At 40.9% G+C, this 18,917-nt stretch overlaps 1 protein-coding gene across 2 annotated transcripts in view; it reads left to right on the forward strand.

Annotated features, from left to right (window-relative positions):
* Positions 1–18,917, forward strand: part of LOC108430740 (low-density lipoprotein receptor-related protein 8) — a 122,895-nt gene that overhangs the window by 96,657 nt on the left and 7,321 nt on the right. For both annotated transcript variants that reach the window (XM_017703399.2, XM_017703400.2), the window contains exons 11-17: positions 2,048–2,275; positions 2,737–2,855; positions 2,967–3,106; positions 6,086–6,227; positions 9,125–9,277; positions 14,901–15,182; positions 18,058–18,126. In XM_017703399.2, coding sequence (XP_017558888.1) covers positions 2,048–2,275; positions 2,737–2,855; positions 2,967–3,106; positions 6,086–6,227; positions 9,125–9,277; positions 14,901–15,182; positions 18,058–18,126 — 1,133 coding nt within the window. The remainder of the gene's footprint in view (positions 1–2,047; positions 2,276–2,736; positions 2,856–2,966; positions 3,107–6,085; positions 6,228–9,124; positions 9,278–14,900; positions 15,183–18,057; positions 18,127–18,917) is intronic.

Here is an 18,917-nt window from a genome sequence, read left to right on the forward strand (position 1 = left end):
GCATATAAAAATGATTCCAGAGGTTGTTATCTTATTCCAGCATATACGAGTGTTTATTAATATTGTTTTGTACTGATATCTTCGATTTTAGTGTATAGAAATGTTTTACAGAGGTTGATTATGGGCTAATATTTCTTACTCTAGCATATACAAGTGTTTATTGAAATTGTTTATGGATTAATGTATTCTATTCTGTAGTATAGGAGTGTTTATTGAGGTTGTCTATGGACTCATATCTCCTCTTCTAGAGCATATGAGTGTTTATCGAAGTTGTTTATGGACTAATATCTCCTTTTCTAGCATATAAGAATGTTTATTGAGGTTGTTCATGGACTAATATTTTCTATTGTAGTATGTAGAAGTGTTTAGTGAGGTTGTTTATGGACTAATATCTCCTATTCTAAGATGTAATGCTCTAAAACACTGAGATTTCGCCCACTTTTGTTTGGGAAGTGCTGATGCTAAATTAGTGGTTTCGACCCCTGGATCCAACCTAGTTACAGAACTTTATTCAGTTTCAAATTGTCCTAATCTATGCACTTCCTATTATTGCTCAGGCTGTCTTCACACATCATTCCCGTTCTCTCTTTTACCTGCCGGCCATCCCATGAGCTCTGGTTAATTGGGGACATTCTCTCTCCTAATAATAGGGACCTCAGTGGGTGTCTTATTAAAGGCGGTGTTCCACCCCTGCCCTGTCTCTCGGCTTCTCTTCTGATAAAAGCCAAAGTCATTAGTTTTCAGGGCCACTCCTTTGTGAGTCGGAACCAGTTTGCTACAGAGCTGTGAAGTGAGTCTGACCTTTTGCGGCTATGATTATGCACAGACCTTGAGCATCGTCCAGTACTCCAGGGAAACCCCCGGAACTGATCACTCTTCTGAGAAAGAGACAGGTCCTCAAATATGGAGAGTGCTGGTCAAGCCCTGACTGCTGTTCATATGCTTGAAAAGTCTAATAGACTGTCGATATTTAGCATGAAAGTAATTGTAGCACTGAGTGTTTCAGGACAGCCTGAAAGTACTTGTCAAAATTCAGTGTTAGCACTAGGTTAATCTCTCTAGGTCAAAAACTCGGATTCACAGTTTAACCCTTAGTAGTCTTTCAATTCATAAATGTTTAAATGCAGTTATATTACAAAATTCATTACTTTATATAACGCATTATACATATACATACAGCACTGCTTTTCATCAGACTAGAATCATAATAAAACATCTCCCCTTCTACTTACGAACATGTGATATGGGTTAAAAATCATTAAAAATGACTGATAAATAACTAAATATAAATTCATATAAACTTACAGCATGCCTTTGTTAACGCCCATAGCGCAGACCCACAGCACTGAGTGGTCTTCTCACAGTGGAAGGTTGGACAGAATCACCTGTGGATGTTTTCAGATCTGAAGCAGCTTGATCTTCTCCTCTCTCTCAGAGATGAAAGCCTACAGCGCTGTTTATCTGATGGGGCAGTTTTGGTGTCTACCAGGTCTTCCAGGTGGTTGTTAGGAGGCCCATTTTCTCTGGAGCTTTTAATCAGTTTTGTGGTCTTTCGTTTTGCAAACTCTTTTCCTTTTTTGTGGAATTGGATTATCTTATGTCTAATCTTCTCAGAAATGAAGAAATCCAATACTGGGCGAAAGTGTAAACACCCCTGGTCAAGTGTGAGTAAGTGAACACATCCTCAACAGAGAACACACTTCTGCACATTTTAGTGCACAGTTACTGTTTTCTCAGGAGAAAATGCAACATAAAATGTTACCTGTGCAAAAGTTCTGGCACATTTTATATCTTGTGTTTTATTTTCACTGTCTTCAATCAAATACATAGAAACTGAGCACTAAAATTAGCTGAAAAATACCTCAATACCGTAAGTGTGTTCTCTGTAGAGGACGTGTTAACACGTTTAATTTGACCAGGGGTGTTTACACTTTGCTCTTTACAAACCCTAAAATACTCTGCGTCCAAAAACAGTAAACGAGGGAAAGACGATGGATCTACAGTAAAGAGGACGATCTTGAGTTAAATGCTGTTTTTCTCTCCTCAGTGCGTTCATCCACGAGGCGTCTGACCCGTCCCGTCACGTGACTCTGATCGACTCTGAGCTGCACTCCCCGGAGGGCCTGGCTCTCGACTGGGTTCAGCACAACCTGTACTGGACGGACTCGGGCGACAGGAGCATCTCTGTGGCTTCGGCCGACGGCAGCAAGAGGCGAGTTCTGATCGACACGGAGCTGAGTGAACCACGGGCCATCGCTGTGGATCCAGAGCAAGGGTGAGCTTCTGTGTAGTGTTTAGGGGGAAAGGCTGCTTCTTTCTACTCCTTAAGCGCTGAGTGGTCTTCTCACAGTGGAAGGACGGACAGAAGCACCCGTGGATGTTTTCAGATCTGAAGCAGCTTGATTTTCTCCCCAAAGAGGAAGCTTTATCTGCTGTTTATCTGATGGGGGCAGTTTTGGTGTCTACCAGCTCTTCCAGGTGGTTGTTAGCTCCAGTTTCGTTGTAGCTTTTAGTACATTTTTGAACTCCTCCTTAATTTTCTCCTGGATTATCTAATATCTGATTTCCTCATAAATATCTTCTGAAAATAACTTGTGCTTAATGGAAGTTAAACAAATGAAGAGTGGCCCCTGATTTTTGTACAGTATTGAAGATAGATTGATAGATTGATTGATAGATTGGTTGATTGGTTGATTCTGTTCACAAGTCATGTAATATATTCTGTGTTCCTCACAGGTTTATGTACTGGTCTGACTGGGGAATGAGGCCCAAGATTGAGAAAGCAGGCATGAATGGAGTGGACCGTCAGGTTTTGGTGTCTGAGGGCATCGAGTGGCCGAATGGAATCACGCTGGGTAAGAGTAGCAGACTCACTACAAGTATCTCTTTGGAGAAGAGAGCTGAGTTAAGAGTGACTGTTTTGTCTCTTCTTCCAAATGTCAGTATGTTTTTCTTTGTGTGTGCAGACGTGGTGGGAAAGCGCTTGTATTGGGTGGACTCGAAGCTCCACTTGATCTCCAGTGTGGACTTTAATGGAGCTCAGCGCAGAGTGATCCTGTCGTCCAGTGAAAGACTCGGCCATCCCTACGCCCTCGCCGTGTTTGAGGTCAGTTTGTGTTTCAAAATAGTTTATTGCCCAAAGAAGCAAACGTTCTTTTGGCGTTTGATTTAATTAGTTAATTACAAAAAGAGTATGAGCTAAAGAAGGTCCTGAACCGCAGAGGATGGGGTGTGTATGTGAGAGGTGTATCATGAGTCTGACATCACTATAATCGATAATAATACATTTTAATTACATCACTTTAATTATTTTGAGCAACATTCTCTGCTTGATCAGAACTCTGTGAGCATTTTAGAGACAGTGGCGTAGCTCTGGTAAAGCACACAGCCACATAGCAGCAAGCAGTTGGCTTTCTTTTAGTTTTTAAGCTTTTATTTTCTGGTCGAAATCGAACTTTGAATCTAACGGCCTGCAAGTCAAACCTTACTGTAGTTGTAATGCTGCCGTCACTTTGTTGGAAAGTCTCTGCCTGGGATGGAGGTTAGGGAACCAGCCCTGTGACCGGAAGGTCGCCGGTTTGATTCCCTGAGCCGACAGTAAGTGACTGAAGTGCCCTTGAACAAGGCACCTAACCCCTAACTGCTCCCTGGGCACTGCGGATAGGGCTGCCCACCGCTCACATGCTCACTGCCCCTAGTATGTGTGCATTCACTAGTGTGTATGTGGTGTTTAACTGCACGGTTAAATGTGGAGGTGAAATTTCCCCGTTGTGGGACCAGTACGGGTCTCTTAATCTTAATGCTGACATAAGGCTTTTTGCATCAAATTTTGGGAGGTGTTATTGCCCGTTACCCTGCTAGCATGCTCATGTGAGCATTTTTGGTCTGGATGGAGACATTTTTGGAAACCCTGCTGATGTGGACAAAGATTTTATGGAAAACAGAGAAAAAAATAGTAAAAATATCCAAGTATGTGTGGATGAGGCCTCAGTTTGTACTCACACACACTGTGCAAGGGCACTGCAGTACAGTGGCTTGAATTAATACCTCATATTTGCGTTTATGTGCGATATGGTAGTATTTAAGCTTTGTTGAGTTGGATTTTGAATTTGAGCTTGAATTTTATGTACAGCAAAATGTACAGCAGCCCTGTTTTCACTTCAGAAATCAGTGAAATGTGTAATTGGACCAGGAGTGCCCAGATTTGTGGCAAACCACAGCAGCACTTTGGCGAGAAAAACACTTAATTAGTAATGATTAAAAATGTTTTTCAACCTTAAACATTCCTATAATGACATAGGCACCCACATGATTTTAGCCAACAGAACCACATCTGTAGTCCCCACACCAGTTTAAACAGCTCCAAGTCCACCCTCTATGCTGCGCTCCACTACACACCCACACACACACACACACACTCCGTGATTACTCCCTGGCCCTATCGCTCACACACAGACACAGCAGTCTAATGTGTGTGTGTGTGTGTGTGTGGCTGTGTGAGTGTGTGTGTGATGGTAGAATTAATGAGAGTGCTGACTCTGTCACCTCGCTGTCGTATTCTATTGTAGTAACATTTCTTCATGTGGCAGGTTTGTACAGCACTCTGAGCTCAGAGTAGTGCAGCAGCTCAGTTAGCTGAGACAGTCTGGTACGAATAAACCGCAGACTCTAGTGTTCTTTAATAGGTTCCCTAATGGAATACACCCCGCAGACAAACTGATTCTCAGTGTAATTGCTAACAACTGACATGACCTTCATAACATCTTGCTGGTCATGCACTAATATCTAGTCATGCACATGGACCCTCTACAATCACTTTATATAAATTATATTAATGATATTATGCGTATCAGTAATGAAGTTAAAAGAAAACCAAACCAAAGCTGAAAGTCAAGACGCATCTGGCTAAAAAACTAAAGTTTGTGCTGTTTTATTTATGCTGGTAAAGAAAATACACATTTATTATTTATAAAACCTGCTCCACAGTATGTATCCTGCAGAACGTACCACGGAAGCCAAGCCAGTATTGGCTTTTTTCATGCTTGCATTTTAGATTTTAATTTTACTCTTAATTTCACACTTTAATTAAACAGTGCTTTGCTGATTGATAGTTTTCTGTGATGTTGTGTAATATGATCATCTGTTCTCATTTATTACACTTTATTCATGGTGCCCAGGAGCAGTTGGGGGTGAGGTCAAGGACACCTCAGTCATGTACTGTCGGCACTGGGGATACGAACCGGCAACCTTCCGGTCACAGGGCCAGTTGCCTAACCTCCAGCCCACAACTGCCCCTTTTAATGTTCTAAGAAGATTTAGGCTCAGTTTCCCAGACAGGGACTGAGCCTAGCACTGTACTACATTGCATTCTGAAGGGAGATTCTCGACTGACAGGAAAACGTAGCTTAATTTCTGACCAACAATATCGTAGTTAGAACAGCTGTTGCACCCTGTGTATCATAGCAGGTCCCGTATGTTAACGCAGTTGGTGCACTGATAAGGAGAAACAGGTAAATACAGGACTTCACCCTTAATCGTGGCTCTGAAGTTATTGTGGGTTTGGTCAGTTTGACCTGACGTTCTACAATAACATCTCTTTAGAGCCCGACTGAGAGGCTCCTGTTACTCTGGAGACGAAAAGCAAAATGACATCTCACTTGTTTCCATCAGGAGTCTGTGATTACCCGGCCTTTATTTCACCGCTACCGTCCCCACCCACAGGCACTCAAGGCTTTTCAGCATGCAGCTTTTGCTTGAGTGGAGCTCGTGGACCTCCCACTCTGACAGCAGAGCCTCAGTACAAAGGAAGAATATAGTAACTGTGGTCTTGGAATGAAAGAGTCTGTCAGCAGGTTGTTGTGAAAGAGCAGAACAGTGATGCCTTTCAGTTTAAAGTATCTTGGCAGGACTACATGAAAACAGCTTGGACCAAGCATGTGGGATTTCACTCACCGCTTTCTTCGATCTTTTTCACAAAACAGTCCAAACTGTGCAGCTTTGCTTGTCTCCTGCTGCTCTGGTGCTCTTCCTGTCTAACCTCAGCTCCTCTCAGTTTTTCCGCTGTCTCTCTTCTTCCCTCGCTCAGGACCGAGTGTACTGGACGGACCGAGAGAAGGAGGCCGTCTTCAGCGCCAACAGGCTGACCGGTCAGGATGTGACCAGCCTGGCTGAACATCTAAACGACCCACATGATATAGTGGTGTTCCACGAGCTGAGCCAGCCCCAAGGTTTGTTGGAGCCAAATGTTTAATTCTGAGAAAGCTTTAGCCATTTATAATACATATATTATAATACAATGCACTGTATACACTTTATATACTATATATAGACTTTATACTGTAGGCCTAATATGTACGGTTGGGGGTGCTGAGTACAAACTGGGTGAAAGGATGGGTACTACATATATCCAAGGCAAAGTGATGTGTAAATCTCAAATATAGATGGCATTAAAATATAATAGACATATTAAGTGGCCTAATGACAGGTGATTTTATGACTTAACAAGATTATTGTAAAGGCGATTGAAAGGGGCATGCCAGATTTACCAAGGTTTTTTTTACTTTATTTTCTTTAATTCGTGGTTGTTATCACCTTGCACCCCCCCCCCACACCCCCCCAATGAAAAAGTCCTGAATGTGTAAATATTTAAAATACTATTTATATACTGTATACTTTTATATATTTACATTTTTGAAGAAGTATAGTATGGACTACATATATCGTCAGTGTCCAGAGAAAAGCATCTGTTTTTTCTCATGTTTAGAGCAACAAAGAAAAAATACAGTTTCTTTACGTTCACTTACATTAAAAGTTAAGATTGTTTTTATTTTGAGGTCGCTTATTTTTTTTCTTGGGACAATGGCTATATATGTATAGTCCATATATAAATACTATGAATATGTGTATATATATATATATATATATATATATATATATATATAGTGATTTGTTAAATTTGTGTTTATTCTGTTAGTGGGGTTTCAGATTTTTGGAAGAGATAAATACTTACTTCCCAGATCAAACCACAACTTTACGTATAATTTAGCCTGAAGACGTTTTCTACAGTGCTGTAGATATATATCATATGCAGAAGTTTTGCCACCCTGTGTGTGTGAAAACAAGTTAGCACAAGTTGACACGGTAACATGTCAACTCGTAGATAATTAACACACTTAAAAATTAATTTTTATTTCTTTTACTTTGAGTTTTATGTAAAAAAAATGAAACATAAATTTTAAAATGGTCCATAACGTTTGCACAGTCCACATTCTGTTTTATTTTTTTTTCCAAGATGTTAAATTCAGCAAGTAAACAGTAATTGCGTATTAAAATGTGCAGAAGTGTGGCTCTGTAGAGGCTGTGTTAAAACCTGATTTTCATTTCGAACATCCAGGGGTGCCAAAACCTTTGCATAGGTATATATACATATATACAGCGCTGTAGAAAAGGTCTTCAGGATTTGGAGAAAATGATATGTAAAGCTGCTGAGCAGTAAGTGTTTATCTGTTCCTACAACCCCACTGACATTAGAATAAATACAAATTTAACGGCCATGCAGCGAGAGGTCCTGGACCAAACCTGGGCTCTTCTAACTGCATTCGACCAACATCTAACTTTATCTTTCAATGACAAATATTAGTTCATTTCACTGTATTTGTGTTTGTTTGTATTTATTGTTATGTATTGGCAAAACCACCCTTACTGTCCAGATAAAAAGGCTTTAAGAATATTCATGCCTCTCTAAGACTCTCGTACAGCACACTATGTAATTGTATATGCTATTGTACCTTTTTCCAGTGAGTTTAACGATAACTGTGTGAAGTTACTGAAGTACAGCTGGTATTTTTCACCCTGAGTGAAGAGATAAGAGCTGCAGTAATGTGGCCCGCAGGCAACGCTGGGATCTGGTGGAAGTTAGGATGACAATATAGAGGTTAAAATGAAGGTGTAGAGATTATAATGAAGGTCCAGAGCCACTTGGGATGAGCTCCTGCTGCATTGGAGCCGCAACCCCGTCAGCCTGTGCAGAAACCTGTCAGCTCCTGGGGTTCCTGCAGGGAAAGGAGGGCAGTCAACAGAAGGTCAGAACAAGGGAAGTTAAACTCAGCACTCAGGTGTAAACGGAAGATGTGCCTCTATTAGATCAGCCAACAGAAACCAGCAGAATATTATTTGAAGCGTTCAGGTCTAGTGTGGCAGGTGGGTGCAGAATTTGATATACCTGTAAGACCTGTATGTCTAAAAGTGGGCATTTGTTTACATTTTTGACTATAAACTGGTGATATCGTGGACTATCATCAGGTAATCTGCCCTGTATGGAATGTATAGTAATAGTTCTCATGGTGTACCGCTTCTTGGCTGAGCTTTTGTTGCTTCTAGGTGCTTCCATTTCACAATAATAGCACTTACAGTTGACAGGGGCAGATCTAGCAGGGCAGGAATTTCACAAACTTGTGGCAGGGGGCATCCTATAACTGCCCGTGTTTGTCTATTGAGACTGCAAGGCTATGAGCTTGATGTTGTAGAACCCTTCACGATATGAAGAACAGTTTAATCATGCAATGTGCGTTCATGATTTAATCATGACTGTTCATGATTCTATATAAAACCTTTTTTTTTACTAAAGAACCCTAAAAGAACCATCTTTCTTAAGTGTGTATGTCACACTTGTAACAATAGGAGAACCTTTCTTGGTGCTGTATAGAACCGTTTGCAAAAAGACACATTCTCCATCAATCTGAAGAACCATTTTGCCATTTAAGCATGAAATGGTTCTGTATTAGAACCAGTTCCTCTACTAAAGAACCATTGAACAGTAGTCAGAAAACTCGGCCTCTCTGGTTTAAACAGGTGCTTTACGAGTTCTTCACAGCATATTGAGAGTCTCATTTCCACCATATCAGTGCAAACACAGCTTGAATCCCTGATTATGGAAGCACTTAGATCAGTACTGCCCTGTCTGGTCCTGACGGGCCAGTGTCCATCACAGTCTGGTGATTTTACGTGCTCTGTTTGAGCAGGAAACCACCGGGACCAAAGCTGGACAGCCCAGGTTTAGATAGACTGGCCGCTTTGCTGGCTGTAACAATGCACTGACTGTTGTGATGGTGTGGTCTGTTTGCAGCTCCGGACAGCTGTAACCTGGCTGGCGTCAGTAACGGTGGCTGCGCGTTCCTGTGCCTGCGCGCGCCTCAGATCAGTGAACACTCACCCAAATACACCTGCGCCTGTCCCGACGGGGAGGAACTGAGTCCAGACACCCGCCTGTGTGTCCCTGGTGAGCCTCTTTTAATACACTTGAGCTCTCTTTTAACCCTGTCTTACCTAGCACACCATCGCTCATCGAACTGAAAAGCCGTTGCTATTCGGATGGGATTAGTTCTACACGGAGAGGGGAGCTTATATTATTTTACCACAGCGCTTCTGTAATGTTCATACCCTTTTACACAGGTGAACACACGCTTTCTACAGCAGACGAGACCCAGCGAACAGCACAATGCATTGCAAACTCATAAACACACGACAAATACAGCAAACACATTCAGCTCACCACACAAAGAAAGTGAGTCACACCAGAACAGAAATGCTCCTGGAAGAAGTCCAAAAGGTGTTATCCTGAGATCACTAGATAATTAACTTGTTATTTTAACAATCCAGAATATTACAGCAACACCTGTTGCTGTAATATTCTGGATTGTTAAGATAACAAGTTAATTATCTAGTGATCTCAGGATAACACCTTTGTTACACACACACACACACAGGCAACAAACTCTGCATATCGAAATATCTCATATAGATGCTATATAGATACATGCATAACATAGCTACCCCCAACATCGGCTGTCCCCCAGTATTGGCCACATCCACGTATTGCACATTTCATCTCTCTCTCTCTCTCTCCACCAAATGCTGAGGCAAAATTCAAAACACGTAAGCTCCCGCCTTACAAAGGCATTTAAACTTTATTCTAGCAAAAAATCAGATCTGTAAACAATATTTTATATACAATATATATATATATACATACACACACTGACAGCTGTGTATTCTGTGCACTTTGTTTGTGCTGTACGCTGCTGGAATAATCACACACTCGTGCCGCGCTGGGATTAGACGCTGGGCTGAGTTCAGACGGTCCATTTTCACAGAAATCTCAATGCCTAAAGCTCCTGTGCGGTTCCTCTGTGTTCTTTCTGGAAGCTTCAGTGTTTAAGTTATTGAGACTTCTCATTCCACCCCTGAAGAACGCCTGAGAAATCTCCTCATGCCCCGACTGAAACAGCTTTACTCAAAAATGTTCTACAGTAGTCTTGATACGGTTCAGATCGTCTAGTTAGTCATAATGCCATACAGTACTGTGCAGAAGGCAGGGACCATCCATCACTTGTTTAGTTTCCCAGTCAAAACAGACACAATTTAGTCATTTTTTGAGTTTTCCACACCTCCAAAATTTCTCCAAAACTCCAAAAGTTCTCTTACTTTTCTTTAACGTTCCTCTCTTATGCACGTGGATTATCTTATATCTGATCTCCTCAGACAATGAATAAGTTTAAGAATATTTACAGCTGTTTTGACTGGACATTAAAGAAATGAGGGGTGGAGAAGAAGGAAAAAGTCATGATTTAATAACAATGACAGATTTATAGAGAGAGATTTTTATTTATTGGAACTTTACTGGAAATTTTCAGCTTTTATTTGTAAATTGCAGTAAAAGAGAAAGAAAAAAGTTTTTTTTGAAAATAGTTCATAGCATAATTACTATAATGATCAAACTATATACGTTGATTAGTCCAGTTATCATATTATCTCTTTTCTTCATCATTTAATTTGTTCCTTCTTTATTAGAGAATCTGCTGCACTGTGGCTGACAACAGGATTTAATTACACAAAGCTTTAGGCCGGCTTTACACTGGGAAACTTTCACGCAACTCGTTGCATGTTGGAAGTTGCTTGCAGCATCATTTCCATGCAACTTGACAGTTACACAAAGCAATTCATAAACAAAATTGCATGTGACAATTCAGAGTCATGCTCCACTAGTTAGCCAAAATAACAGCTAGTGGCCCTCGCTGTGTAACGTCATGTATGTTTTGTTTGTTTTTTCCCAGCTGTCATTTCTGTTCTTCCCCCACCCCCATCTATATATCTGTCTTTTGTCTGTCTAAAGGTCTTTATATTTGAGTGTTTTGTCTGTTGTGTGTATGTCAAGTGTTACATCCCCACATTTTGTCTAGAGCGCTGTGGGATCAGTAACATATGGCATTTAAAGACTGAACTGGTGGAGCCATCCAGTAGAGCTTTCAAGGCCATTTTATTGACACCAACCACAATAAAACACTGTGTTTTTATATCTAGTACCACACTGGAAGAAGCAAACTGTGGACAGCACTAAAGACAAGAACAAGACAAAAACCTAACCGCGCTTGCCAACACTGAAACGAAATGTACTTAGCTGACAAACAAAAGCTAACTACTCCACACTTCCCTGGTCAATCCTCAGAAGTGCATGTGTCAGTGCCCTCTGACCTAGGGAACTAGACAGAGTAGAGCTCTACATCACCTGTTTGAAACCGTAGGTGGTACAAATGATCAAATAATCTCTTGTAAAACAAAAGTTAAAAATGTGCAGGTCAAACACCAAAACTAAAGTAAGAGAAACTCATGAAAACCACGTTAAAAGAAGTACTGCCCATGTTCAGTCGTCTCTCCCTTTAGCTATCCTGAAGGTTTAGGCTCCCCCCAGCTACACCAGCCAGGCCTCTACTTGGTCGGAGGTCCTCCTCACATGACAAAGCCGGTACACCTGTGAAGGGAGGGACTGTGAGAGAGACACACAAACACAAAAAACTCAAAGTATGTGCTTACATATTAACTCAAGCCTTTCAAAATGAATGTGTAGTAGACGTCTTCTGTGTGATTTTCTTCTCTATACATCTGGTGAGATCAGCAGTTTGGAAGTATGTCGTTTGTCATGATCTTACATTTACATTTACAGCATTTAGCAGACGCTCTTATCCAGAGCGACTTACAAGAAGTGCTTTGTCAATCTAGAGAAAGTATCTTTGCCAGTTACCAGTAGCTTAGAGAAAAGACAGTCCTGAGCTCAGATACTGCTAGATACAAATATGTCACTGCGGACACCAAGAGAAAAAGAAACAGAGTTGAACGCAGAACTCTGTGCCATTCAATGCAATACAATAACAATAAGATACAATACAATAAATAAAATAAGTGCAGCCTATAATTCAGTGCTCATTTAAGTGCTGTGTAAAAAGATGAGTCTTCAGTCTGTGTTTGAAGACAGTGAGAGACTCTGCTGTTCGGACAGCCAGTGGGAGTTCATTCCACCACCTGGCCTCCAGTACAGAGAACATTCTCCACGCTCGTCTTCCGTGCACCTTGAAGGATGGCGGGTCAAGCCGAGCTGGACTCGAAGCTCGAAGGGCTCGTGGTTCAGTTCGAGATTTTACCATTGCCATTGAGCAGGTAGGGGCTGGTCCATTTCTGGCTTTGTAGGCCAGCGTTAGGGTTTTAAATCTGATGCGCGCAGCTACAGGAAGCCAGTGAAGGGAGCGCAGCAGTGGGGTGACGTGGCTGAACTTGGGCAGATTGAAGACGAGTCGTGCTGCCGCATTCAGGATGAGCTGCAGAGGCTTGATGGTCTGCATGGGAAGACCAGCCAAGAGCGAGTTGCAGTAGTTAAGCCTTGTGATGCTTATTGCCGTTTTGATTGTTTCATGTAGTTGAGTTGCTTGCAACTGTGGCAGTTGAGTTTCAAGCGAGTTGCAGGATACTTTACATTGTGCAACTCAAGTGCAATTTAGTTTCATGTGGATTTCAAGCAAATACAGTTGCATGAAAGTGTCACCATGTAAAGCCAGCCTTAGATAGAATGACCTCCATGAAATTAAGCATTAATACAGAGGGTTAAAGGCCTGTATGGGGCCTCAACCTGCAGTGAAGACTGTTGAAGAAAACACTGAATATCGATTTATATCAGATGCTAAGCTAAACTGTTTTTATATATATATTTGCACTGGTTGGCAGTGAAGAATAACGCTGGACTTTTTTTCTTGCATATTTACATATTATTCCCACAGCCTTCATTATGTGATCACACAGTTCCCCCTGAGTCATTTATATGCAAACAGCACGGAGAACGCAACTGTGGATAATAAGTCACCATCATCAGAGAGTGAGAGAACAAATGAAATGAAGCGAAGAGATAGAAATGAGAGTGATTTGATAAATGGACTAATATCCTGCCAAAAGATTTGAAAATTGAAGTACCAATGCAGAGGTTAAATATTACATTTTTTTTTCTTTGATCTGTCATTGTTTGATTTATTTGTCATCAGTTATTTAGCCTTTGTCTTTTATCATAACAGAGAAATTTCAATCAAAGTCAGTCAGAGTTCCCCACCCACCAGTGTGTACTGACGTATTCTAATGCTGCTGACTGTTGGTGCTTGAAAGTATCTTAGACAATAAAATTACTTCAGTGAATTTCATACAACAGTTATGAAGTTATTGACAGGACAGTGTCAGAACAAGTATAGTTCATTTGCATACATGACTCATTTCTGTATAAATGAGAGTCGATTACGATGCCAGATCCAACATATGAAGCTAGAAAAGCATAAACAGAAGACTCAACAACTTTAGTGCAACACTGTTTATCTTTATTACAGCTTCCATTCTTTTCAGAAGACTCACTTTCAGTTTCTCAAAGAAATCAGTTCCATCTTAGAAGGACTGTTTATCTGATGGGGGCAGTTTTGGTGTCTACTAGGTCTTCCAGGTGGTTGTTAGGAGTCTCATTTTCTCTGTAGCGTTTAATCATTTCAGTTTTGGAAACTTCAGATTTTTTCCACTTGCATAAGGAAAGAGAAAGTAAGTGGATCTTATATCTGATCTCCTCAGAAAGATCTCCTGAAAAAAGAAAAGTTCTGGAAATGAAACAAATGAAGGCTGACAGTCGCAGAGTTCTTCCAGACAGGAAAAGAGGCATTTACTCTACTTTGACCAGAGGAAATCCTCGGGGCTTTTAGAGAAAGCGTAGTATTTTCTTTGAACCAAAAAAACTATAAAATCTCTGTAAAAAAATATAAAACTTAAAAAAAATTAAGTCAGTGAAAAGTTTTGCTTGGAAACAAAAGGGTTGAATTCTTGACACGCCCATCACAAAAAATAGTACAATTACATTTGTTGTTTGAGGCATTTAGCCAAGCGATCTAGGACTCCAGGAGCTGGACCGACAGCCTTACCCTGCGTTCACACCAGCTCAACTTTGTCATGTCGCCGACTCCGCCCACTTCGCCAACGTTCATGCTGTCTCCTCTTGCTGGAAGTAAATGACCTCAATACGCTTTACACTTTAGATTATCTAACAGCGTAATTGCAAAGTATAGTGGCATCAGCCAATCACAGTTTGATTACAGTAGGTAGGGCCAGGTTTGTGAGAATAAAACATCACGTTCATAGACCAATTGTGATACATCATTGATTGTGAAGACAAGTCATAGTCTAACCAGGTTTTGGTTAGTTGTTAGGAATGGAAAACAGCGGCTGCAGCTCTGCGCCAGGACTCTTTACTGAAAGACTCACTGTAAAACTGATAAAAACAAGCTCAAATGTATGTTGATGTCTGTTACAAGCTTCAAATTAAACACATATTAATGTCTTTTGCAAGCTTCAAATTTACATGTTTAATGTAGAACAGCCAAATGAGTTAATGGCTTTAATTTAATGGCTCAGCTTAGTGATAACAAGACATAGTAGAAATTCCATAGAGGCACAAGTAGAAATGAGCACTATAAAGGTTTAACCTCTGACTATAATTGTGTACGGAATAATGATATAATGATGTAACTGTGTGTCTTTTGCTTTGTTCCCAGTCCAAAATGTCACAGCCCCACCCTCAAGCATCTCAAGTAACGTTACCATGGAGACGGTGATAGAGGCTGGTGCCGAGCTACCCTCTGATTCCCCTGACGCGCCGGACACAGTGACCTCTCAGGCAGACAGTGCGCCTGACACAGGTCATCTCACCCCCCTCTCACCCAGGCCCACCCCAGACGACCCAGCTGGAGCCTCCAACACCACAGCAGCCCCCTCCCCGAGTCCAGCGGTGCTACTGATCACAGCGTCAGGAGACACCAGCAACCTGTCTCATCACTGTGAGAGACCTGCACTTGACACCACCTGCGTTACCATTCAAAAGCTGCTAATCTCTGTATTCAGTAGTTTATCCAGCTGTGTAGAGTAACGTATACAGTGATTCTGTTGTGCTGCCGGAGCTGAAAAACCTCACAGCGTTCAGAGCGTTTTACAAAGCTTAAAAAAGATGACCAAACATTAGATGACTCTAAAATGATATCCAGAATGAAGTTGTAATAATACATATATCCAGAGCAAAGTTCTAATAAAATTCATATCCAGAGCAAAGTTCTAATAAAATTCATATCCAGAGCGATGTTCTAATAAAATTCATATCCAGAGTGACGTTCTAATAAAATTCAAACAAACAACCAGAAAAGTCAGAAGTGCAGAGTCGAGTGTAACTAATTCCATGTAATTGTTATAAAAGAGTAAAACAAAATAGCAGTAATATTAAGAATCAGCAAGACTTTTATTTTGTAACGGTGTTGTTTGTATCGTTTAAAATGGCACTGAATAGTGATTTAATGCCTTTGATCACTGAATGTCCTCAGTTTTAAAATGCTAACATGCTCAGTGTGTGTCCGTCAGTACGGCTGCTTGTGTAGATTCTCAGTGTCTCTGATTTAACCTCCATTCCTCAAACATCACGGACTTCCAGCAGGGATGCTCCATCGTTGTGGGACACACTGATAGAGTACCGCTTTTGTTTTCCCTGGTTTGTGTGGTTTTATTGTATCTGCTGCAGGAGAGCCGTTTCTCCAGTGTTATGAATCTAGTTATGAGTCGATGAATGAAATCCAGTTAAGTTTAAAGCGCTCAGCTCGGCGCAGTGTCTGTCTGTCTGTCTGTCTGTCTGTCTGTCTGTCTGTCTGTCTGTCTGTCTGTCTGTCTGTCTGTCTGTCTGTCTGCCTGTCTGTCTGTCTGTCTGCTGCTGAATCAAAGCCTCTGCTCTCCTGCGCGAGATCAATGATGAAACATGTTTGAGGAGTATTTCTTCATACACTGGAGAAACGTCCCCGAGCTGAGTCTGTTAATATTAGACTTTAGATGATATTTTATAAAACAGATAGTTCTGCTGTAAAGCCTGACTGAGCAGCATTAAAACTGATGTAAAGTGCTCAGTGGACACACATGAACACCTCCAATCAATTAAGCTCTGCATCAATGTGGCAAATTATTGGCTGTTCACAAAATATTTTGTTTTAATTATTTATTGAAATTATTGAGATTATTAATGATAAATTCATGGTTTTATTAAACATTGGTATATATGCTTTAATTTTGGAAAGCAAAAAGATTAAATTTAATGTTTTTGTTTTGAGCAGTAGGATTGTGGTAGCATTACTGCTACTGAGAGCTGATTGGTTGGCATTACTGCTACTGAGAGCTGATTGGTTAGCATTACTGCTACTGAGAGCTGATTGGTTAGCATTACTGCTACTGAGAGCTGATTGGTTGGCATTACTGCTACTGAGAGCTGATTGGTTGGCATTACTGCTACTGAGAGCTGATTGGTTAGCATTGCTGCTACTGAGTGCTGATTGGTTAGCATTACTGCTACTGAGTGCTGATTGGTTAGCATTACTGCTACTGAGTGCTGATTGGTTAGCATTACTGCTACTGAGTGCTGATTGGTTAGCATTACTGCTACTGAGAGCTGATTGGTTAGCATTACTGCTACTGAGAGCTGATTGGTTAGCATTACTGCTACTGAGAGCTGATTGGTTAGCATTACTGCTACTGAGAGCTGATTGGTTAGCATTACTGCTACTGAGAGCTGATTGGTTAGCATTAGTGCTACTGAGTGCTGATTGGTTAGCATTACTGCTACTGAGTGCTGATTGGTTAGCATTACTGCTACTGAGAGTCCAGTGGTTCACTCTTACTAAAATACATGGACGTAGATGGAGCATCATTAGAAAGTCCTCTAACTGGATATATAACACCATCCATCCATCCATCCATCCATTTTCTAATCCGCTTCTCCGTCAGGGTCGCGGGGGGATGCATTGTTGAAATATTTTGCTGCTCCTTTTGGACTCGATAACTAGGGGGACAGTAATGAGTGGCAGTTCATCTCTCTACCAACATCCCTTTACTGGGGTAAAATCATTGTAATGCTACCCTCTTGTGAATTTTTGCTAAATTCTAAAATCTGATTGGCTGGCCACGTCAAATGCACCCAGTACGGAAAGATGGGAGCGTGTACATGAAGTAAACGTCCCAAACCTGACTAAACTACTAAACAAACTACAGAAGAACTTTTTGTTTTGTTTAGTTTTTTAAGGGGCTGCAGCCGTTTATTTCATTTACAGTTAGCTCTGTACAGACCAGCTCAGCAGATGGCTAACAGGTAGGCAGGCTGTAAAATACCAGCTGAAACTCTGCTCTTAGCCACAAATAACACACCTGCAGTACAAAAAAACGTTAGTGCTTTACCTGAATGTCTGAGTCAGGCTTCTGTGAGTATTCTGAATTTGAATCTTATTGCTTTTATGTTCATCTTTAAAAGCTTAAAATGAAATTTGAGTTCCGAATTCAGTTTGATGGCATGACACAGATTGAAAATAAGAAAATTCAAATTGAGAATTTTGTGTTTAAATTCAAATTTCTAATGGCATGAATCTAATACTTTAAGTTTGGAAGAATTCAAAGTATTTCCATTTACATGATTTGTTAAATACTATTATAATATTATTATTATTATTAATATATTTTTAACTGCCATTTAATGAAGATTAGCTTGTTTTTTGTGGCACAGAAGGGGAAAAAGTGATATCGGTACAACTATAAATATTGCTTTAGTACAATTTAGGAGTCAATGGTTCTAAAATATTAATCCATTTGCTTTTGTTTCAATTCTCTCCCTCTGTTTCTGTCTGTTTTCTCCAGCTGGCAATGATCTGCTCCTCCTGGGCCACAGTCTGACGGTGGCTGTGCTTGGTGTTGTAATCCCCATAGGTACGTCCTGCTGCTCTCTGCCCCCCAGGTGCTGCTCGTGTGGCTATTTTAAGTGTCCAGCTGTCTCCCTCTCTGATCTAACCGCTGAGCCTGGGGCAGCAAACTCAGCTCTATGGAAATTCAGTTTGTGTGTGTGTCCACTGTACACTGATTTTAGATTTATCACACGCAAACTCTCTTGGCAGTATCACCGAATGGGTGACAATGATCAAGCGAGACTCTGTACTGCAATGCAGAGGAGAGTCCGCACGAGGTTAAGAGAACTCTCCAGCAGAAGTCTTTATCTGCCGCATCTGTAGAGGACAGTCAGTTAACACAGTAATTGTGCATTCAAATTTGCAGAAGTGGAGGATGTGGAAACTTATTTTCGCTTAGAAAATCAACAAAGCATGTATAATTACATTATTATATCAAATAATTACATTATTATATCAAAAAATGACAAGATGATCATGCAGAATACAAAAGGTCCAACGTACACAGCCTTTTGTGGCAGGTAGTGGTTGATGTAGTGTAGTGGTTAACACCTCTGCCTTCGACACTGTAGACTGGGGTTCAGTCCCCCACCAGGGCAAGTACCCTACACTATACTAATAAGAGTCCTTGGGCAAGACTCCTATTAGTGACTGTATGACTGCTTTTCAAACACAATTTCAAACACAGGCCTTTATTCATCAAAGCTGAATGTCCTGAACAGTGTAAGAACTGCTCTGCTCTGCATCTGATGTACAACAGGAACCCTTGTACAACAGTGGAACCAACTATGATTCGGCCGCAATAGAAATCAGCTT

Source organism: Pygocentrus nattereri, chromosome 2 (assembly GCF_015220715.1).
Source record: "Pygocentrus nattereri isolate fPygNat1 chromosome 2, fPygNat1.pri, whole genome shotgun sequence".
Classification (NCBI taxonomy): domain Eukaryota; kingdom Metazoa; phylum Chordata; class Actinopteri; order Characiformes; family Serrasalmidae; genus Pygocentrus; species Pygocentrus nattereri.